General features: G+C 39.9%; 1 protein-coding gene and 1 long non-coding RNA gene across 2 annotated transcripts in view; one reads left to right on the forward strand and one right to left on the reverse strand.

The window, feature by feature from the left end:
- LOC116574371 overlaps window positions 1–17,472 on the reverse strand; it is a 32,473-nt gene extending 15,001 nt beyond the window's left edge. The window contains exons 1-3 of the long non-coding RNA XR_004279248.1: window positions 17,278–17,472; window positions 15,306–15,410; window positions 10,272–10,442 (exon numbers count right to left, since the gene is read on the reverse strand). This is a non-coding gene — a long non-coding RNA (uncharacterized LOC116574371). The remainder of the gene's footprint in view (window positions 1–10,271; window positions 10,443–15,305; window positions 15,411–17,277) is intronic.
- On the forward strand, window positions 17,471–23,052 carry PCDH20 (protocadherin 20). Its single transcript, XM_032315099.1, has 2 exons — window positions 17,471–17,742; window positions 18,816–23,052. The coding sequence occupies exons 1-2, from the start codon at window positions 17,611–17,613 to the stop codon at window positions 21,540–21,542; spliced, it is 2,859 nt and encodes a 952-aa protein (XP_032170990.1). The 5' UTR covers window positions 17,471–17,610; the 3' UTR covers window positions 21,543–23,052.
- Window positions 23,053–23,687: the final 635 nt, after the last annotated feature.

A 23,687-nucleotide genomic window follows, 5' to 3' on the forward strand; every position in this document is an offset into this window, starting at 1 on the left:
GAACAAATTATCCAGTCAAGAAATGGGCAGAGGGGGGTACCTGGGTGACCCAGTGGGTTAAGCCTCTGCCTTTGGCTCAGGTCATGATCTCAGGGTCCTGGGATTGAGCCCCACATTGGGCTCTCTCCTCGGCGGGGAGCATTCTTCCCCCTCTCCCTCTGCCTGCCTCTCTGCCTACTTGTGATCTCTCTCTATCAAATAAATAAATAAAATCTTTAAAAAAATTTTTAAAAAGAAGAAGAAATGGGCAGAGTATATGAATAGACATTTCTGCAAAGAAGACATCCAGATGGCCAACAGACACATGAAAAAGTGCTTCACATCACTAGCATCAGGGAAATACAAATCAAAACCCCAATGAGATACCACCTCACACTAGTCAGCACGGCTAAAATTAACAAGTCAGGAAACGACTTATGCTGGCGAGGATGCGGAGAAAGGGGAACCCTCCTACACTGTTGGTGGGAATGCAAGCTGGTGCAGCCACTCTGGAAAACAGCATGGAGGTTCCTCAAAAAGTTGAAAATAGAGCTACTCTATGACCCAGCAATTGCACTATTGGGTATTTACCCTAAAGATACAAATGTAGTGATCCAAAGGGGCACGTGCACCCGAATGTTTATAGAAGCCATGTCCACAATAGGTTGTGTATATATATACAATGGCATACTATGCAACCATCAAAAGAAATGAAATCTTGCCATTTGCAATGACCTGGATGAAACTAGAGGGTATTATGCTAAGTGAAATAAGTCAATCCGAGAAAGACAATTATATGATTGCCCTGATATGAGGAATTTGAGAAGCAGAGTGGGGCATTTGTGGGGTAGGGAAGGAAAAAATGAAAGAAGATGGGATGGGGAGGGAGAAAAACCGTAAGAGACATTTAATCTCACAAAACAAACTGCGGGTTGCTGGGGGGGGGGCGGGTATTGAGAGGGTTGTTGGGTTATGGACATTGGGGAGGGTATGTGCTATGGTGAGTGCTGTGAGTGTCTAAGACTGATGATTCATAGACATGTACCCCTGGGACAAATAATACATTATATGTTAATTTAAAAGAAAAAAGAATACAGGGTCTGAAACCAGTCTGTCTGGATTTAAATCCCAGTTCCACTATTTATCAGTTATTGGGCTTTGGTCAGGTTACTTAAACTTTTTTAAAAAATTATTCTAAGGGTTTAAATGTGATTCTCCTCTCCTTCCTGAGCACAAGAGAGGACTATATTTCTCTAACTCTTACAGATGAGAAAGAGATATGTTGAGTTCTGGCCAATGGCCTATGAGTGGAAAAGATGCATGCATAGTGGGGCAGAGATCAGCATGAGTTCTCCATGTTTTCTCCTTCCCAAAACAGTGTCCCTCAAAGTTAAGAAATGGATGTAAGGGGGCACCTGGGTGGCTCAGTCATTAAGCATCTGCCTTTAGCTCAGATACTGATCCTAGGGTTCTCAGATCGAGCCCCACCTCAGGCTTCCTGCTCAGCGGGAAGCCTGCTTCTTTCTCTGCAGTGAAATACTGCTTGTATTCCCTCTCTTGCCCTCTCACTCTCTCTCTCTCTCTCTCTCTCTCTCTCTCTCTGTTAAATAAATAAATAAATAAATAAATGATAAAATCTTAAAAAAAAAAAAAAAAGAAATGGGATGGAGGGGTCATAAGCAGTGGAAATTCCATCAACATGGTCCTGAGTGACAGTACATGGAGACCAATAGTAGACATGTAATATAAGCAAGAAATAAATATGGGTTGTGTGAAGCTGCTGAGAGCTTGGGATTAATCTGTTACTGCAGCATGACCTTGCCTAATATGGCTAACATATTCACTGTGTCTCAGTTCCTCATCTGTATCTGGAATAATAACAATATCTAATTAGTTTTATGGTCATCAGGAAGACTTTATTAAGCATAAGATCAATATATGCTTTTTTTGTTTTGTTTTGTTTTTTAAAAATATTTTATTTATTTACTTGAGAGAGAACGAGAACACAAGTTAGGGCGTGAGGAGGGTTAGAGGGAGAAGGAGTAGACTCCCTGCTGAGTAGGGAACCCAATGTGAGGCTCCATCCCAAGACCTTGATGGAGAGCATGACCTGAGACAAAGGTAGACACTTAACTGACTGAGCCGCCCTGGTGCCCCAATCAGTACAGTTTTTAAATTCCTATCAATAGTAATATTTTATATATATCTTCACTTATTAGATTTTAAATTATAGAATATAATTATACCTGTCATAAAGTCCAGATTGAGCCAGCAGTGAATTCACATTTGTGCAATGCCTATCATCTCAAATTAAAAATAAAGTCTCAAATTCTGCTGTAATAGAAAATAGCTCTACTAGGATATATAATACTTTTGTCATGTGAAATATCCCAGTTACTGACTTACTAATAATAACCTTGGTTTTTAGAAACAATACATTTTTTCTATTATATAGTGGACTATAAGCCAGATAAAATGGAGAAGTAGGGGAAGGTAGAAAGAAACAGTAGTGAAGACTAACAGACATGGCAGTACAAAAGATTACAGCAGGATTCTTCTGTAATGCTCTGGTAATAGCTTTATCTGTCAAGATTTGGGATTGAAGACTACTTGAACCCTAAAAGTGAAAAAAGAACTTTTTTTTTGACTATAGAAATTTAAGCTCTTTATAGACACACTTTTCATTAATATGCACGACATCAGAGAAAAGGGTTATTTTCTGTACTTTGCAGATAAGAAATATATACCATAGACCACAAGAGGAATAAAAGAAAATCACTCCTTACCCCAAGGCTTTTACTCTATTGGGGCAGCAACTCTTAAGTTTTCATTTTCATTCAGTTGGTCATTTACCACTCTCCCTCATGTTTTAAACTAGAGCCCAAAATGAAAAGAACAGTGTATCATAGCCAAGAAAAAAAAGAAAACATTTTCCCTGGAGGAGCAAAGTGTCTTTACATTATTGTCATTTTGCTGAACTCTAGGGAAGAATTTATGGACCAAAGAAAGGAACAAATGGATTAGCAGATCTCACAGGACCAACTGTCTCTGGATGCTAGGAGGTCCCATCCAGCAGAGATGAAAATAAGAATATGACACTTCCTATATTGAATCTGGAAGGAAATAATTTCATATTCCTTTAATAAACAGAGTTAGCCACATTACACTTTAACTCTGGTAAAGGAATATTAATTATACCGTGTATGCTCACATTAGAGTACTACATAATACATATTATAGTCAAAGTACATTAATGTTAATACATATTATATTCATTAAAATTAAATAAATAGTGCTATGCAAGTACCACATAAATAGGCAGAGTCTCCTGTGTTTAGAAATTTATTATCTGTGTTGCTAGTGAAACTTAAAGACATTTAAAAATATCTAATAAATAATTAAAATCTAATAGATTAAGTGCTTTCAGCCATTTAGAAATTACTAGTTGAACATTAACCTTTTGCCCAGTCTGAATGAACCATGATATATACAGAGCTTGTTATTTAATTGGGGAACTACAAGTAAAGACAGAGCAAATAATTAAAAAATTTACCAAATATCTGAAAGAAAATAATGGCACCATGACCCCTATTGTATAATGAACTCTATAAAGCAATAAGAAAAACTACCAATTTCTGCCGAAAATGAAAAACATAAAAGAAATTTTCCATTTTCCCAAATTATTACCATTCCAATCAAAACAATAATAAATGTTATTTGGAACTCTCATATTGGAAATATATATATTCTCTAGTAGTGATATCAATAGACAAATGAGTCCTTCATATACTACAAGTGCTACTACAAACTACCAAAAAAATTCTTGAGATATATTTACTGAAACATACCAGAAAACCTTAAATTTTTTATCCTATTTAAAATGCATATCCAGGGATGCTGGGTGGCTCAGTTAGTTAAGTGCCTGAATTCAGCTTAGGTCATGATCCCAGGGTCCTGGGACTGAATCCTACTCCAGGCTCTAAGAGCCTGCTTCTCTCTTTGCCTGAAGCTCTCCCTGCTTGTACTCTTTCTTTCTGACAAATAAATAAATAAAATCTTTAAAAAAACAAAAGAGATATCCAATATGTAGTAATATACTAAATAATAATTTTTTGCAAAGTTGTGGTAAAGGATGCTTCATTGAAAAGATATTTATATGAAATATTGAAATAAATAAAATGTGTATATATACACATGGCAAACCTATATGAGTAAATTCTATTCTGTCCAGGCCCCTGGGTGGCTCAGTGGGTTAAGCCTCTGCCTTTGGCTCAGGTTATGATCTCAGAGTCCTGGGATTGAGCCCCTCATCAGGCTCTCTGCTCAGCAGGGAGCCTGCTTCCCCTTCTCTCTCTCTGTCTGCCTCTGCCTACTTGTGATTTCTGTCTGTCAAATAAATAAATAAAACCTTTGGGGCGCCTGGATGGTTCAGTGGGTTAATGCCTCTGCCTTCAGCTCGGGTTATGATCCCAGGGTCCTGGGATCGAGCCCCACATCAGGCTCTCTGCTCAGCAGGGAGCCTGCTTCCCCTGCCCCCTCACTCTGCCTGCCTCTCTGCCTACTTGTGATCTCTGTCTGTCAAATAAATAAAATCTTTTAAAAATATTCTATTCTCTCTAAAAATGATATAGAAGAATGTGTGGAGATACGCAAAATGGTCATAACTTATTCTAATAATCTAATTATAATAAATCTCAAAGGAATCAAGACTGATGTGGATGAAGGCACAAAAGAGTAGAATGAAAAAGGTCCCATGCACTGGACTGTGGAGAATATGCATGCTCTGAAAAAGCAAAGCAAACAATATAGGACTTCCTAACCGAAGAAAAAGGTATAGCAATAGTGATAATTATGTGGTGCGGGAAATAGAAGAACCATGGTCTAATCTGAGTGAAAAGGAAGGATGGGAAGGAGAGGGAAAGGAGCGAATGGAGCTACAATTCTCACAGCTAGCACTGACTGGACCTTTCTCTGTGACATGCTTTAAACACATCCCCTCATTTAAATACGTACCACTGGTAGGTAAGTACTCTCAATCCTGTTTTACCAAAGTACAGGGGGGTTGGGGAGGCAAGTTCTGGAGGCACACTGCCTCATTTCCAATCTCAGCTCCTCCACCACTGGCTGAGTGATCTGGGGCAAGTTATGAAGCCTCTTTATACCTCCTATTAAAACAGTGACTGGGGACGCCTGGGTGGCTCAGTTGGTTAAGCAGCTGCCTTCGGCTCGGGTCATGATCCCAGCGTCCTGGGATCGAGTCCCACATCGGGCTCCTTGCTCAGCGGGGAGCCTGCTTCTCCCTCTGCCTCTGCCTGCCATTCTGTCTGCCTGTAGTCGCTCTCTCCCCCTTTCTCTCTCTAATAAATAAATAAAATCTTAAAAAAAAAACAAAAAACAAAACAGTGACTGTTCATAGTCCCCAGTTTATAGGACTGGCATGAAGATTAGATACTTTAAGATGGGTAATGCTCCTGTGACAGTGCCTGGCAAATGACGACTGTGGAAAATTTTCAACCATTTTTATCAAATGGAAAATCTGAGTCTTCAAAAAGAATTGTTAAACTCAAGGGTACACAAAGATACAAATGCAGTGATCTGAAGGGGCACGTGCACCCCAATGTTTATAGCAACAACTTCCATAACAGCTAAACTATGGAAAGATCCCAGATGCCCATCTACAGATGAAAGGATAAAGAAGATGTGGTATAGATATACAATAGAATATTATGCAGTCATCAAAAACCCCCCAAATCTTGCCATTTGCAAGGACATGGATGAAAGTAGAGGGTATTATGCTGAGCAAAATAAGTCAATCAGATAAAGACAATTATCACATGATCTCACTGATATGAGGAATTTTAGAAATGAGACATAGGATCATAGTGAAAGGGAGGGAAAATGGAACAAGACAAAACCAGAGAGGGAGACAAACCATAAGAGACTTTTAATCTCAGGAAACAAACAGGTTTTCTGGAGTGGAGGAGGATGGGAGAGATGGGGTGGCTGGGTGATGGACACTGGAGAGGGTATATACTAAGGTGAGCACTGTGAATTGTGTAAGACTCATGAATCACAGACCTGTAGCCCTGAAACAAATAATATATTATATGTTAATAAAAAAATAGCAAAGAAAAAAAAAATTCAAGGCTACACCATGGGTAACTTGGAGAACAGAGTATTGAAGCCAGGTCCATCTGATTGCAAAGAGGCTCAAAGGCACAATGTGGTCCCCTTTTCCCTACAAAGACTACAGTGAAATGCCCTTCCATACCTCCACCTTAAGGAAAAACACCCTCTCACCGATCACACAATCCCAGCAGAAGCATGGAACTGCTCACTTAAGAAAGTACAATGGTTCCTCAGGCTTCTTGTCATACCCTAAGGTATTTATGTTTGTTGGTTTGTTTGTTTGTTTGTTTAAGATTTTATTTATTTATTTAACAGAGAGAGAGAGATCACAAGTAGGCAGAGAGGCAGGCAGAGAGAGAGAGAAAAAGAGAGAGAGAGGAGGAAGCAGGCTCCCTGAGATCATGACCTGAACTGAAGGCAGAGGCTTAATCCACTGAGTCACCCAGGCGCCCCAGTTGGTTTATTTTTTTAAAGCATGTGTTCATCAGCAGAGAGAACAACCAACTTTGGAAACAATAAAGGGAACATCCCAGAGGAAGTACAGATCAAACTACTGAGCCATGACCTGGAACTGAAGCCAAATGGCCGCGAGTATCCCATTCTCATTGGCTGCACCATCCTAGACTCAGCCTGCTATGAATAAACATTTGATTCACTTTATGGTTGGATTCTCCTAGTTCTTTTGCTTCCCACTTAGATCTGTCTTCAGAGAAGAATACACTGACCATGCCACAGAAGTAAGAAAATCTTTGTAACAGTTATATTTTCAATTGCACATCGAAGTTTCTACACCAATCTTATAAATATGGCTCATTTAAGTTTGCCTTATATTTCATTATCTAAATCACAGTATTTTAGAGTGAAAATTGGTATTATCGATACCCTGAGCCAGTAGGCTGAAACAGACTTAGGAAATTGGAACATATAGTCAGACTGGGTCAATATGAGTTAAGTCTGAGATTTTAAAATACTGTCTCCCCTCCTTCCCCAAATTAGATTTTTCAACTTGTACAACTGTATAGTCTAGTATCATAGAGTGCCTGAATTAAGGTTATGCTTGGAAGGTTTTTAATATGGCTGTGTGGGGGTTCCTAAACCAGCTCAGTTCAGTAGAGCATGCAACTCTTGATCTCGGGGTTGTAAGTTCAAGCCCCACATTGTATATAGAGGTTACTTAAAAATAAAAGAAAAACTCTTTAAATGTGGCTGTATGATCTTGGATAATGTACATAAAGCTTTAAGCTATAAAGTCCCCATTGTTAACTTGGAAACAGTTATTTCTATTTGATAGGGCTATTGTGAGAATTTATGTACAACACACACACATATGTACACATGTAAGTATGTGTCTCTGTATGTGAATATGCATATATGTAGATACAGTTGACCCTTAAACAACATGGGTTTGAACTGCATAGGTCTACATATATGCAGATTTTTAAAATATAGTATAGTATAAATGTATTTTTTTTCCTTATGGTTCCCTTAATGACATTTTATTTTCTCTAGCTTACTTTATTATAAGAATACAGAATGTAATACTTACACAAAATGTGTGTTAATTGATTTTTTTTATGCTTATTGGGAAGGTCATTAGCAGTTAAGTTTTGGGGGAGTCAAAAGTTGTATATGAATTTTCAACTGCCTGGAGGGTCAGCCCCCAACCCCTGTGTTGATCCAGGGTCAACTATATATCTTAGTCCCATGAATGTTCAAAACCTGGTAGCTGTTATTATATCCTCAGGACTCTAATTCAACTCTCTGGGGCCTCTTGGGAGGCAGACTGCTGATTTTTCTCAGGCAACAGTGCTCAGTAATGCTATGTGATTTCGTCAAACTTCTGTATCTGCTATGTTTCAACAGTCAGTTCTGTATGTATTGATAGGGTGAAAACAAAACTAGGCACCTCGGTTCTGCCCTCTCTCAACAAATGGCAAGAGTACTTACTGGCTTCATGATATTTATGAACTACTTTCAGTAATTAGTATGTTTATAAGCATGGATATTTCTGTTCTGTGCTAGAAGCACAGCCTCATGTTAACATGATTTGACCAAGAACAGGCCACTTTGAATAAGAAGGAGCAAGTGTTCTTAAGGGAAGAGCTTAGATGTCAACCTGGGAGAAAGGCATTTTCACCAGCAGATGACTTCTGGTAACAGGAAAAGTTTTTGATATATAGAATTTAGGGGCATTGGGTAGCCTAAATATAGAAAGAGATGACTAGAATTATAATGGAAGGGCTTTCTGGTGAGTGATTAGAAGGAAACAGAATCTTTGGAGAAACTTAATAGTTACATAGTGAGAAGAGGAAATCCCACAAAGTCAATATAGGTCAGAGGTATTAGCTATAAAACATACTTTAGTATAGTGTAACAGAGTCAGGAAAAGTGGACTATGAACAGGTGAAGTCAATAAGAGCAGGCTGTAAATACACGAAGCAATGACAATAAAAAGAGTCTAGCATCTTCTGTGTTGTCTCTGTCATCCTTCAGCATCTGAAAATGTCTAAGGAGTAGGTACTCTACTTGCCAAAATCTATTGGAGGGAAAAAGATAAAGGTGACTCAAGATAGCTAACATTTTTTTGACTAACAGTAAATGGAAGTGAAAACCTGTCCTTTAACTAAATAAATAATAAATAAATAAATAAAAGTTCACTCCTGCTTTGATTACTACTGAGAAGTTAACAGTAGGCTGTGGTTTCACACCTCAGAGAGCCAGACTGACAGTGATCCAGAGTCCAAGAATCTGTCCACTTCTAGCCTAGAAAAGATTGCCTTACCTATGGACAGATATGTGGAGATGGCACCTGGAATCAATCTTGATCTAGAAATACTACAAAAATGCCAGAATATTCATGCTCACATCCAGCAAGATGGTCTTAGGTTTCTCAGCTTTATGACTAGTATATGTTGTGTGTCAAATGCCTTTTACAATCATTACTTAATCGTTTAACAAGTTCTGACAGAGCTCTAATAGATTTGGGTGTTTTCTTTTTTTTTTTAATCTATTGGAATATGGAAGTGGCAATTTTTTTTTGTTTGTTTCAAGAAAACATGTCATATATTTCCTCACTTAGAATAAAAAAATTGCTTCTATAGAAAATACATGTCATGCTTATGGCACATTTGAGGCATTTTTAATCCTTTCCATTTAGAGAAAAATACTGCAGAAAAAGTTTGCTTCCCACACAAATCAATCTTTTTTTTTTCTTTTTATGCTTTGTTTTCTTTCTAGCTTTCTTTTCTCCTTTATGAGTGTTAAATAGAACAAAATCAAAATTCTGCATTAGGACAAATATTATCTAGTAATAGTCACCTTATCTACATTGGTCTTACTTTAAATTCTAAAGACACATAAAAATATTTAAAATAAATTAATAACACAATTTTGTCATTAAAAACTAATTATTAGGGGCACCTGAGTGGCTTAGTGGTTAAGCCTCTGCCTTTGGCTCAGGTCATGATCTCAGGGTCTTGGGATCAAGCCCCGCATCAGGCTCTCTGCTCAGCAGGGAGCCCGCTTCCCCCTCTCTCTCTCTGCCTGCCTCTCTGACTACTTGTGATCTCTGTAAAATAAATAAATAAAATCTTTAAAAAAAAAGCTAATTATTATTAGTGATGCTTCACTAAAATCTAGTTAACAAAGAATTTACTTATCCATTAAGAAGAAAAAAACTATATTTATTAATATTGTACTTAAAGTTGATACCAACTTGATCATATTTAAATATCTATAATTAAGAATTGGATAGCCTTTAAGATATTTATGATTTCATCATCCAGAAGAATATTACTTTTACCTAAATGTCTTACTGGTATATAACTCCAAACCATTAATGAAAATTCATTTTTAAAATCAACTTCCTTTTCTTGACAATCCAAATAAAGAAAGAAGAAAATGTGTTATTTCAAAAACATGACATTTACATTTTGTCAATAATTGTTCAATTTTTCTACAAGTTTGGTATTTTTTAATAATTCTGTTGCTAGCACATTCTATGCATTGTTTATAATGTACATGTATTCAATATTCAATACATGTGCTTATTTCAGTGGATATATAGGAGATTCACCAACATTACAATAAACTACCTCAAATTTTTCTTGTTCAGTCCTAGCTTGGCCACTTCCCAGCTGTGCAACCTCAGGCAACCTACTTACCCTCTGAAATTCTCAGATTCTTTATCTTTAAAACGGGGTCATCATTAACTTGTGGGGTCCTTGTGAAGATCAGAGCTAAGGCTCCCCGTGCACCGGGCAGAAGTTCCATACTCCGTAATTGGTAGACGTTAGCAGGAAATGAAACTGAGGTCAGCACTCTCTTCCCTTTTCCTAAAACGATATCCAGCAAGAAGCAGCTAGTGATCAGAGTTCCACCCCGTGAGAATGTTGACTTTTTACGTCACTGAAAGAGCCTTTCGTTGACCCTGCGATACCAGCTCAGGGCTTTCATACACCCCACACAGTGAGATCAGAAGAGCCACGCAGGTTTTAACAATCCTACCTTAGCGTCAAAGAATCAGATAAAAAGAGATGTTATAAAGCCAGGCAAAAGATCCGTCGATCCGTGTAAAAACACGATCTGAGAGCAAATTTTCATGAAGCTTTTCCTAATGTTACACTCCAGCTTGGGAGTGAAGAATTGGTATCCGAGGGACACGGGGGCTGGGATCAGTGCCCTACAATAAAACATAAGATGATTTCTTTCCTTCAATGGATTTGTTTTGCCCCTGACCTAATTTCTATGCTAATTTACAGGGCTTGTGATTACTTTATCCTCTCACAGCCCATACCTCTCCCTTCTTTCAAGTCTCTCAGGGTCTGACTCCAGGAAGTAAGGCACATGTGTCATCAATAAACTGCATTCCCTTAACTGTTCATTATTCAGTGGCTGATCCACTTTGTGGATTTTCCACGCCTTTCATTTTGTCTCCTCCTCAATCCTACTACCTTTCTTTTGATGATTTCACTGCTCATTATCACCTCTACCAGAAGTGAGAAGAAAGAATGTGAAATTTAAATGAGTTGGAAATGACTTTCAAAATTTATTTTGAGGATCAGGAAAGAAAGTTGAAAATGTGAGCTAAAATTAGGCCTGGGGTTTTCTGATGATTTGCCCAGCTATAGGTATCCCTGTTCAAGTGAGGCTAATTAAGTCCTGAAAATAAAAGAACTATTCTACCCTACCTAACTGTTCTACCCTACTCTACCCTTCCTACTGGAATATGCAGAGAAAAACGAGAAACATAAGATGTGTTTACACAGTTTTCTAAAACAAAAAGACCGTACTAGTTAGTATAGCCTAAAGTCACACATATTGCACAGTTTAGTATTCAATGTTTTAGAATACAAGTTTGTATTATAGTAAATTATCTTAATTGTGTCCTTTTGTGCACGTAGTATAAATAGTATATTTACTTACTAAAGCAACTGTAAAGCTGTTTTAGCAAAGGAAACAATATGCTAATTTGCTATTAGCCTTACAATCTCTGAATTGTGTAGGGAAAGTGCAATGTAAGCTTTTTTCCAAGTTTGATATACTTGAATAACAATTTACCTAAATTACAGCCCCCCCCCCCCCCCCCCCCGCCCCAACACACACAACTTTCCCTCAGTTTCTCTCCCAGGGGTTTTAGTTACCCACGGACAACTGGAGTCTAGAAGCAGATGACCCTCCTTCTGACATGTATCAGGTCAACAGTAGCCTAATGTTAGTCACGGTGCCCGCCCGTGTCATTCCCCCCCACCTCATCTCATCATGTCTGCATTTTATCATCTCACACCATCACAAGAATGGTGAGTATACCGTACAGTAAGATGTTTTGAGAGAGCGAGGCCGCGTTCCCATAACTTTTATTACAGTAGGTTGTTAAAATTGTTCTACTTTCTTGTTAGTTTTTGTTCATCTCTTCTTGTACCTAACCGATAAATTAAGCTTTCTCATAGTTATGTATGTATAGAAGAAACAGCCTTCAGTGCAACATGGGGTTTCAGGGCATCTCCTAGAGGTCTTGGAACATCTGCCCTACGAAAGAGGGGGGGCTCCTCCATGACTGTTTCTTAAGTATATTTGTAAATTGGAAAAACAAAATAATATAAAGTAACTAACTGGTACTTAGGGCAACTTTTAAGATCAAGGCTTTTGGAAGTCATAGATGATGAGAAAGCAACTGCTCTTTTTCTAAGTTATTCTCTAATATCAGAGCCAATCCCGAGGCCAAGATCTACTATTCCAAGAAATAGGAATACTTTTAAGATTTAAATTACTTATGCAGCACTTCTCTTGCTCTCAACTAATATACAAAATGAGGGTTAATGAGGCGATCCATAAAACTACTTAGAACTTTTCAGGGCTTTCATGTACACACAATACATCTATACACATAATATATTCTCGGCCCACAAGTCATAAGAAGAATAAAGCTGGCCAAACACAGAGGAGGGTGTGTTTCTGTATATATACCTGTTTACATGTAATTGACTAATGAAGTTTTTACTTCAAAAAGGCATCATATAGGGGCGCCTGGGTGGCTCAGTGGGTTAAGCCGCTGCCTTCGGCTCAGGTCATGATCTAGGGGTCCTGGGATCGAGTCCCGCATCGGGCTCTCTGCTCATCAGGGAGCCTGCTTCCCTCTCTCTCTCTGCCTGCCTCTCCATCTACTTGTGATCTCTCTCTGTCAAATAAAAAAAAAAAAGGCATCATATAGCAAATCTATGCCTCCAATGTTTCTCCTGCTACAGGTGAGTGATAAACATTTGTTGGCTTGAAATACATTTAAATGTATATAAGCCCTAGATCCATCCATTCAGGTGAGAAAGACGGTGTTATGGTGTATGGAGTAGAAAGAACATGTGCTTGGGGGCCATGGTTCAGGGCCAAAGATACTGACAAGCCTGCAATTTATGAGAAATTGAAATAATAATACTTACCTTATACAACTGTTATGAAGAGTAAGCAAATAAACATGTAAAGCATCTAGTAGCATGTTCAAAACATAACTGATAATAAATGGTTGATTTTACTATTTTTTGAGTGTTGTATTGATTTTATAAATGTGATCATCTCTCAGTCTTGATTGTTGGGTAAGAAAAAGAATGTGTGTGTGTATGCATTCATTATGTATATGTATTATGTAATGTATATAAATATATAATGTGTATAAATATATAATTTATATTATAAAATTTTATATATTATATATAGATATATAATTTATATTCATTATGTATATGTATTATGTAATGTATATAAATATATAATGTGTATAAATATATAATTTATATTATAAAAGAATATGTTTTCGGGGCACGTGGGTGGCTCAGTGGGTTAAGCCTCTGCCTTCGGCTCAAGTCATGATCTCAGGGTCCTGGGATGGAGACTCGCATCAGGCTCTCTGCTCAGCAGGGAGTCTGCTTCACGCCTCTCTCTCTGCCTGTCTCTCTACCTACTTGTGATCTCTCTCTCTCTCTGTCAAATAAATAGATAAAATTTTTTTAAAAAAGAATATATTTTTAAAAATATGTTGTATATAAAACATTTAATTATGTATTTATTATTTTATATTATACTATATATTGTATTCCTATATTTTATGATTTATACTTACATATATATAATATATATCATAAATATACACACATACATGTGAGTCATCCAAAAGGATCATTAATTTCATATATTAACAAGTAAAAATGGAGTGATCTTAAAATAAGGTCATATGTTGGGGCGCCTGGGTGGCTCAGTGGTTTAAGCCTCTGCCTTCAGCTCAGGTCATGATCTCAGGGTCCTGGGATCGAGCCCCACATCGGGCTCTCTGCTCAGCAGGGAGCCTGCTTCCCCCTCTCTCTCTGCCTGCCTCTCTGCCTACTTGTGATCTCTCTCTGTCTATCAAATAAATAAATAAAAATATTAAAAAAAATAAGGTCATATGCTAAATTTATACTTATTTACACCTTTCAATTACTTAAAACATTTATAGAACTACAGTTCAAAATAAGTTTAACTATCTGTGTATTCATATTGATTACATGAAACTTGTGGATACCATACTGTTACTGAAAAACTTTAAATGGCTCAGTTATAAAAGTTACCTGGAAAACACAGTACTTCAAATATTTTTAAAATTTTAGGGTATGTTTGATAAATGGACAAAGTTTGAAGATGGTATCCTGATGAACACTTATAAGCATGCTTACACTTTATAAAGAGATAAGACTACAAGGAGAGGAAACTTGCAATAAATGAAAATTATTATTAACTTTCAGTGATCTCAGGCAGTAAACACTTACCAAAGTAACCTGTGTATCATTATTTAGTGTCTATTAATGACAGATATTAGGTAAGCCACTTAATGCATATGAGTTCATGTAGTATGTAGGAGTGTACTTATAGGAAATTTGAAACAGAGAGGTGTGATTACTTACCTAAAGTCACACAGTATCCTAGCAGCAACCCAGGGAATGGAATACAAATTTCCTGGTTCTGTTCAGTGTACCATCTATTGTATCAAATTGTTTTCCTTGTCTATAGAAAAAATAGGCTTGGGAGGCATATAATCTAACTATTCTTCTAGATCAATTTTTACAAAACACCTGGGAAGCAGGCCCAGAGCAATTGAGACATCTGAGTAGTATGTAAGTATTATTTTCAAGGGAGGAATAGCACAGAAGCTCCCCAGATCATCTTTAGAAAGAAATATGTCACACCAGATGGTAGGTCATAGGGCTGCCATCCTCAGGCACAGGAGTTTGGGAATGTTTTCACTGTACCCAGAATGAAGGCACAAGAGAAGAAAGAAGAGTATTTGTACTTTTATTTTTCCTGAGGCCTAATTACAGTGTAATCCTGCATGAAACCTCTGCTTAGATCTTCAAAAAGGAAAGAAGCTAACAAGTAGCTCAGTTAAGAGTTTGGATTGCGACATGAAGCTTTTACCTCAAATCATGCCAAGCTCTTCCAATTCTGATGACAAACTTCCATCCAGGGACTTTGCAATCACAGTGCCATGGGAGTTATTATTGTCACTGTAAACGTTATCTCCAGAATGTTGAACTACTGTGCTTCAACTTACATTATAGTTAATATGGTCATGCTTTCTAGAAAGACTCTAGAAAAATTATTGCTAAATCTATGTATTCTAGAATATATAGATTAGATTTCTTGCCTACATAATGAAGGGGAGAAGAAGTACTAACCTTTTCCATAGAGATCAGCTGGATGATATGGTCAGAACACCAAAACTCTGCTGGGGTGTGGTTTGGGGACACTTGAAAATGGTGCATCTGTGCCGAAAGTATCCACTGCAAAGTAGAGAAAGAAAGAGCTTATGAGTCCAGGGGAAACCAAAGACAGTCAACAAAATAATTACAAAGAGGTGATGTCACTTCAACTGGATTATCTTCATAAATGACAGCTCTAGTGTACTGTCATTGTAAACAAAGAACAAATTAAGGAAAGAGAGTCCTGTATTTCCACCAAAATAAAAGGTGAGTGATTTTAACCTATGAGAGAGGGCGTCAACTGTGAGGGGGAGACACAGTCTATTACGGTTGCTTTCTGGGTAGACATAAAAGTTATTCAGACTGGGGGGGGGGGTCCAGCCTGTGTGTACTCTCACTGCCGACGTTTTGCCTGCTTCTGTCCATGTATCCCAAACTTCCAGAAGCTGTGGGTATTGTGCGAAGACATAAACACATTTCAGAAGCAGCTTGGTACTGATTTTTAGAGTCAGACGTGTCTCAACTGCAGATCCCTCAGTAAATATTTACCAATTATGGTAAAAGTTCATCTGTAGGGCAGAATTAGCAGCTGAAGAAAAGACATATCCTAATTCCCTGACTGTGCTTTGTTTATCAGCAGTATAATGGCTTCACACCCACGTGTACATGTTCCTCTGTGTGTTCACCTCTTCATCAGAACTCCGATTTCATTCTAAAGAGCTTAAAGGAGCTAAGTTTATAAATCAGATCCATATCATACGCCAGATATATACTACAGGGAATTTTGTGTACTCCATGTATGGTCCCATTTGCACAGTAAGTAACTGTTCCACACACCAGGTGTTTTGATGTAGTGTGTTGTCAATATTTAGGACTCCATGTCTCTACAATTAGTAGAAATGAAGGGAAAATAGGAAGGAGCAAAACAATTAGTTCAGCCAACCAATTTAGATTCTAGTTAGTATAGGGCAGAACAGGAACATTAAGGTGGTTCTTATGGAAAGCACAGGATGTCAGATCTTTCTGCGACCCAAGAGGAAGATTTTTCTATTCGGGCTCAGTCACTAAATATGCAGTGGGGAGGATTTTATGCTCAGGGCAGTGCAGAGTCTATCTGGAAACCCAGTGATGAAGAGAAATATCTACTCAGGGAAAGGCCAGTGGTCTTTTCCGTCATTTCTACAGCACCCTGAAGATCAAAAAGGGTTTCACAGACTTAAAACATTGGATTCTCTCACCAGCCCTGATTCTATAAATGAAGATACAGGTCACATTCTCATTTAGTGTGAGAATCAGAGGAAATATCCACGCATTTTTGCACCACATCCCTCCAGGACTCCTTTCTAAAGGAAAGCTTTCCAGTAAGCATTCCAAGAGAAAGAAAAAAAGCGACCTTTTGAAAAGTAACCAATTTTTAACGTAAGCTTCAGTGAGTTAAAAAAAAGAAAATGCCCCCCTTTGAGAATTATGTTAAAATTGCCCACAGGCAGAACTACTTGTGTTAGTTACCACACAATTGTTTCCACTTTCCCCCTGGGCTCTTTCCCTTGGCCAGAAGCCACAACTGCCTCTTAAGTAAGACCACAAGGCAGACACCCAGAGACCCTTGCGCCTACAACTAGGAACCTAGCAGAAGCCTGCCACCACCAACAGCGAAGATTCAAAAATTAGAGCATGTCAAAACCCTCACCGAATTCATCTATTTGCTCTCCCGGCTCAAACCACCTTAAAAAGAGTTTGAAGTTCCTTCCCTCCGCAGAGAAGTGTGGATTTTCTTTCTCTGTGCACACACTGCTGGAAGCAAGTCTCTCCGAAGCACTGGTGGTAAAAGCAAGCGTTTGGGGATCGCGCCTGTGGCTGCCCTGTAGCGCCGACCTCCTCTCCCTCTCTATTCAGATATACGTGCAGGCTTATTTATTTATTCTAATCTCCCTCCCGCGCTCGCAACCTGTGGACTGGAGTTCTGACTGGTGCGGCGAGGAGGGAGGCTGGTGGGCACGCGCTCCAGTGCCCGACCGGGTGGCACCTCGTCGCAGTCTTCAGAGGCAAGTCCCCCGCTCCGGCTCCTCCGGCGGGGTCTGGACTTAGCTGCGTCCGGGGAAGGAAACCATGACCGTGCCCTTCTGCCCCGCGCCTTGCTGCCCCCCGCCATTAGCTCGCGTCCTTAATTGACGAACCAGTGACTATTGGCTGAAGTTCCCCCAGCGATTTGCATGAACAGAGAGGGAGTGTCTTCTGCCGCCCTCCCGACAGGAGCGCGCTGACTGCAGCCTCCCCGGGAATGCGCGGCCGAGGGAATGCGCGCAGCTCGCGGGCCCTGGCAGTGAGCTGGCGCCCGGCGATCTGGCACCCGCGCCTGGATATGGGGCGTCTCGGTCGTCCCAGGAGCAGCACCAGCCACAGAAACCTGCCGGTAAGGCTTGGGGTCCGGGAGCCCTGCAGCCCCGACAAGTTGCAGTCCGGTGAGGCAGTTCCTACTCTTGATGGGTTTTCAAACCTTTCCCTTAATCCAAACTTTACGGGAAGGTTGGGGGGGAGGGGAAGGGAGTTTGGCATTAGGTGTCTTCCTTTTAGCAAGAAATAGGCACGTCTTCTGGTCGGGAAAGTAAGTTTCTGAAATGGGAATGTAGGCAGATTGGGGGGGGGGCTCGATCCGCTTGAGATACTGGGGTGCGGAGATTTCTCTGCTGCTGTCGGCACCTGCTAGGACTGTCCGTTGTAATTGGCAAATTGTTTTTGCATAAGCATTTTCTGCGTTTACTTCTTTTTCCTTAGGGGAGGGAGACTAGGGAGGGCTTGTTAGGAGGTGGAGATTCAGATCCTTTCGATTTGACCCTGGATGAGAGCTAAAATGAAAATTACTTCTCTGATCTAAAGTGTTTATTTAATGGGGGGGGGGGGCTAGTTCCGAAGGGAAAGTGTCACTGTGTTTTTGCACATAATAATAACAATATTGTTATTGATATTGTTGTTGGTGGTGTTCTCATAATAAGGGATGTGACACATTTCGCGTTCCGGAGACCTTAGTGGTAGAAACATTTCAATGGGAAATAAATGATGAATTGCCGATCATCGCTCAGTCCTCTCTCCACTACCAACCTCTCCCTCTCCCATAACCTACACGGGTGGTTTCCCTGCGGCGTTGCGCAGTCCCTGAGTTGAGTGCTCTCCACTCTGGCGTGTGTTTCCAGGGATGTTTTATGGCTGGGGATTCCGATTATTAATTGAATAAGGGCGCCGTTGGGGAGCTGGGGAAAAGAGGGGGAAGGTAGATAGTGAACAGAAAAAATTAAGTTTTGGCGACAGTGTTGCCCCATAGATCTCTTCTTTGCAGCAAGTTTTCCTCTTCATCCCTCTCCGACTGGAGGGTTTGCCTTTGTAATGGGGATGGGGGCAAATATGACCTTGTGGCCCTGATTTCTGACTCCAGTCTCCGTGTTTCCGCGTGTGTGTAACGAGCCTTCTCCCCTCCCCCTCCCCTTTCAGCATTTGTTTCTGTTTTTCCTCTTCGTGGGACCCTTCAACTGCCTCGCGAGTTACAGCCGGGCCACGGAGCTTCTGTACAGCCTGAACGAGGGACTGCCCGCGGGGGTGCTCATCGGCAGCCTGGCGGAGGACCTGCGGCTGGTGCCCCGCGCTGCCGGGAGGCAGGACCAGCTGTCGCAGCTGCCGGAGCGCCCCGTGGCTGAGCGGAACCCCCCTCTCTCCTTCAGCCTGGCTTCCCGGGGACTGAGTGGTCAGTACGTGACCCTAGACAACCGCTCCGGGGAGCTGCACACTTCGGCCCAGGAGATCGACAGGGAGGCCCTGTGTCTTGAAGGAGGTGGAGGAGCAGCCTGGGGCGGCAGTATTTCCATCTCCTCCTCCCCTTCCTCTGACTCTTGTCTTTTGCTTTTGGATGTGCTGGTCCTGCCTCAGGAATACTTTAGGTTTGTGAAGGTGAAAATCGCTATCCGGGACATCAATGACAATGCCCCACAGTTCCCCGTTTCCCAAATCTCGGTTTGGGTTCCAGAAAATGCACCTATAAACACTCGGCTCGCCATAGAGCATCCTGCCATGGACCCAGATGTAGGCACGAACGGAGTGCAGACCTACCGCTTACTGGACTACCACCGCATGTTCACGCTGGATGTGGAGGAGAATGAGAATGGGGAGCGCACCCCTTACCTAATTGTCATGGGACTGCTGGATAGGGAGACCCAGGACCAGTATGTGAGCATCATCATAGCAGAGGATGGCGGGTCTCCACCACTGCTGGGCAGCGCCACTCTCACCATCGGCATAACTGACATTAATGACAATTGCCCTCTCTTCACAGACTCACAGATCAATGTCACTGTGTTTGGGAATGCTACAGTGGGCACACCGGTTGCAGCTGTTCAGGCTGTGGATAGAGACTTGGGAACCAATGCTCAGATCACCTACGCTTACAGCCAGAAAGTTCCACAAGCATCCAAGGATTTATTCCATCTGGACGAAACCACCGGAGTCATTAAACTTTTCAGTAAGATTGGGGGAAGTGTTCTGCAATCGCACAAGCTCACCATCCTTGCTAATGGGCCAGGCTGCATCCCTGCTGTGACCACGGCACTGGTGACCATCATCAAAGTCATTTTCAGACCACCTGAAATTGTTCCTCGTTATATAGCCAATGAGGTAGATGGTATTGTTTACCTGAAAGAACTGGAGCCCATTAACACTCCAATTGCATTCTTCACCATAAGAGATCCAGAAGGTAAATACAAGGTGAACTGCTACCTGGACGGTGAAGGACCATTTAGGTTATCACCCTACAAACCATACAATAATGAATATTTGCTGGAAACCACAAAACTGATGGATTATGAGCTACAGCAGTTCTATGAAATAGCCGTGGTGGCCTGGAACTCAGAGGGATTTCATGTCAAAAAAATTATTAAAGTGCAACTTTTAGATGACAATGACAATGCTCCTGTTTTCCTGCAACCCTTGCTGGAACTAACGATTGAAGAAAATAATGCGCCCAATGCCTTTTTGACAAAGCTGTACGCGACGGATGCGGACAGTGGAGAGAGAGGCCAAGTTTCCTATTTCCTGGGACCTGATGCCCCCTCATATTTTTCCTTAGACAGTGTCACAGGAATTCTGACAGTTTCCACTCAGCTGGACCGAGAAGAGAAAGAAAAGTATAGGTACACAGTCAGAGCCGTTGACTCTGGGAAGCCACCCAGAGAATCAGTTGCCACTGTGGCTCTCACCGTGCTGGATAAAAATGACAACAGCCCTAGGTTCATCAACAAGGACTTCAGCTTTTTTGTGCCAGAAAACTTTCCAGGATATGGTGAAATTGGGGTAATTAGTGTCACAGATGCTGATGCTGGACGAAATGGTTGGGTAGCCCTCTCGGTGGTGAACCAGAGTGATATTTTTGTCATAGACACAGGAAAGGGCATGTTGAGAGCTAAAGTCTCTTTGGACAGAGAGCAGCAAAGCTCCTATACTTTGTGGGTCGAAGCTGTTGATGGGGGTGAGCCTGCCCTCTCTTCGACTGCAAAAATCACAATTCTCCTTCTAGATATCAATGACAACCCTCCTCTGGTTTTATTTCCTCAGTCCAACATGTCCTACCTGTTGGTACTGCCTTCTACTCTCCCCGGCTCCCCAGTTACAGAGGTCTATGCTGTTGACAAAGACACGGGCATGAACGCTGTCATAGCTTACAGCATCATAGGAAGAAGAGGTCCTAGGCCTGAGTCCTTTAGGATTGACCCTAAAACTGGCAATATTACTTTGGAAGAGGCATTGCTGCAGACAGACTATGGACTTCATCGTTTACTGGTGAAAGTGAGCGACCATGGTTACCCAGAACCTCTCCATTCCACAGTCATGGTGAACTTATTTGTCAATGACACTGTCAGTAATGAGAGCTACATTGAGAGTCTTCTAAGAAAGGAACCAGAAATCAACATAGAGGAGAAAGAACCACAGATCTCAATAGAACCAACTCATCGGAAAGTTGAGTCTGTGTCCTGTGTGCCCACTCTAGTTGCTCTCTCTGTAATAAGCTTGGGTTCTCTCACACTTGTAACAGGGATGGGCATATACATCTGCTTAAGGAGAGGGAAAAAGCATCACAGGGAAGACGAAAATTTGGAAGTACAAATTCCACTCAAAGGAAAAATTGACTTGCATATGAGAGAGAGGAAACCAATGGCTATTTCTAATATTTGATATTGCATTGTGGAATAGCACAGAGATGTAGCTGACTCTAGGTCGTTTCTATCACCTAAACAAGAGTGTGTAGATGACAGTTCCAATGAAGGACGACTAATTTATAACTTGTACTATATTGTAAATAAGCTGTTTACAGGTTTTTAAACTTAAAATCAGAGGTTATAAAATGTGTACAGCATTTTTTAATGAAAATTAGTACTAACAGCTATAGAACTGTTATAAAAAAGCTTGGACATGGTTTGCAGCTTTCATTCACCAAGCAGAATGATAGAACCTGAGAATAAGGTAAGAAAATGGTACATTGCATCTTTTTGTCTGAAAAGTCCTTTAACCACAAGAGGGCATCAGCTGCTCCTTTGCAGGGAACTGTTTTGCGGTATTGTACAGGACAGTTGTTGTACATGAAATTAACGAGAGAGTATATTTTAAATATATTGTTTTTAACATTTAAGAGATATGAAATTGAAATAAATTGAATTTCACTGCACTTCAATGTATGATAAGAAAGAAAAGAAATGCATTTGTAAACAGAATGTTTATTACCTCACAAGTACATCATGTATAGTTTGAAAGAGAAGGTGTTACAAAGAAGCGCAACTTCTTTTTAGCAAGGGTGAAAACATGGCCGTGTGTGTTAGAGTTGACCTGCTGAAGAGTATTTCGCTCTCCATGTACTCAAATGGCTTTCTGTTCCCTTTACCACTGCGCTTGCTATTATTACAGGGGAAATGTGTATATTCTCCCTTACAGACATTGTAACTGGAAATTGTGTCCAAGGAAGACAGCCAGGAGCAAAGACCTGTTTCAATCCTTAGTTGCTTTGTAGGTGTTTATGACATTTTGATGCTCTGACAACTTGTCGGTAGTACTTCATAGTTGGGTTAAATATTAGGTTTTTATGTGCTTGAATTCATTTATCACCTGAGAAAATAAAAATCATATTAAAGCGGAATTATTCTAGAAGCTAGTGTACACTACCGGTTGTTTTAGTTGGGCCCTTTATATAAAAGTTATACTTATCTTTTTGTTGTTTGGGTTTGTTGGCTACCGTTTCTGGCTTCCTTTCTTTGGCTTTGGATTAGGTCCAAGAGTTTATTTGTAAGCCCAGCAGCAGATTTCTTTGATAACTTAGATTTACTGAATCCTTTGCAATGAAGCAAGCTGGTTCCTTAGTGATTGATCTCTTTTACTTCATTGTGTTGAGCTGGGAATTTTATTTTATATGAGAGCTATAGCAAAATATCTGTGTAAACAAGGAATGTGTTAGCTTAAGCTGGATCACTCTACTTTTTTGGCCTCATGTGTCTGTACTGTACCAAACGTGTTTATATGTCTGCAAATTAAAGGTATATATTTTCATAATTTCTTTCTCATTTTTACCATTTTATATTTGAACATGGGCTTGTTCTTTCACTGAAGTGCCTGCTACTGGCATTTGTTTGCTTTTAGAAGTAAATGTGGGCAAAGTAAATATGCTATTTGCTAAAGTTTATATTAAACTAATTCATTACTCAATTAAACATTGGGTAAATCATTGAATGTGTGTGTAGATATATATACAGATATATATCTAATATATTTATTATATGTAAATAATAGAGAGTATGCCTAGATGTTTGACAGGCATTTGGATGAAAATTTATTCCCATGCGTGTGCACATGCATATTAATTTTTGGCTTTGTATCAACTATACACATTCATTTTACTACATACTTCTGACAAATCTCTTGTTAGCTGTGTTACAGTAGCTTTCAATATATTTTAAAAATACATTGCAAAAAAAAATTGAATACAAACACCCAGGACCTTTCAAATTTGTATTAACCCATTTTTCTTATTTTCTTCAGTTTGACAATTTGAATAAATAAAATAAGAGTCAGAAGCAGTACTGTTTGTTACAAAAAGGAAATATATTCTTATTGGAAATTTCTTTTGTATGAGAGGCACCTGAGCTAAGAAACTAAGATCATTTAGCCCTCAAAACTTTTCATTCATAATTAATGTATAGCAATGGAGGAAACCATACTCTAGTTATTTTCATATCTTCTTCTTTCTCTTTTTAAAAGAAAGGAACTACATCTGAAATACGTAGCACCACAAATTTAAAAAACATCCTAAGGGCAGTGATTTCACCATGAGTA

The sequence above is a fragment of the Mustela erminea genome, chromosome 15 (assembly GCF_009829155.1).
Source record: "Mustela erminea isolate mMusErm1 chromosome 15, mMusErm1.Pri, whole genome shotgun sequence".
Classification (NCBI taxonomy): domain Eukaryota; kingdom Metazoa; phylum Chordata; class Mammalia; order Carnivora; family Mustelidae; genus Mustela; species Mustela erminea.

Excerpts from the sequence above, each read along its gene's own strand:
- PCDH20 (XM_032315099.1), top strand. The coding sequence starts at position 17,611 with ATGCGCGGCCGAGGGAATGCGCGCAGCTCGCGGGCCCTGGCAGTGAGC. Across the intron at positions 17,743-18,815 it reads CCAGCCACAGAAACCTGCCG|CATTTGTTTCTGTTTTTCCT; the intron begins GTAAGGCTTGGG and ends CTCCCCTTTCAG.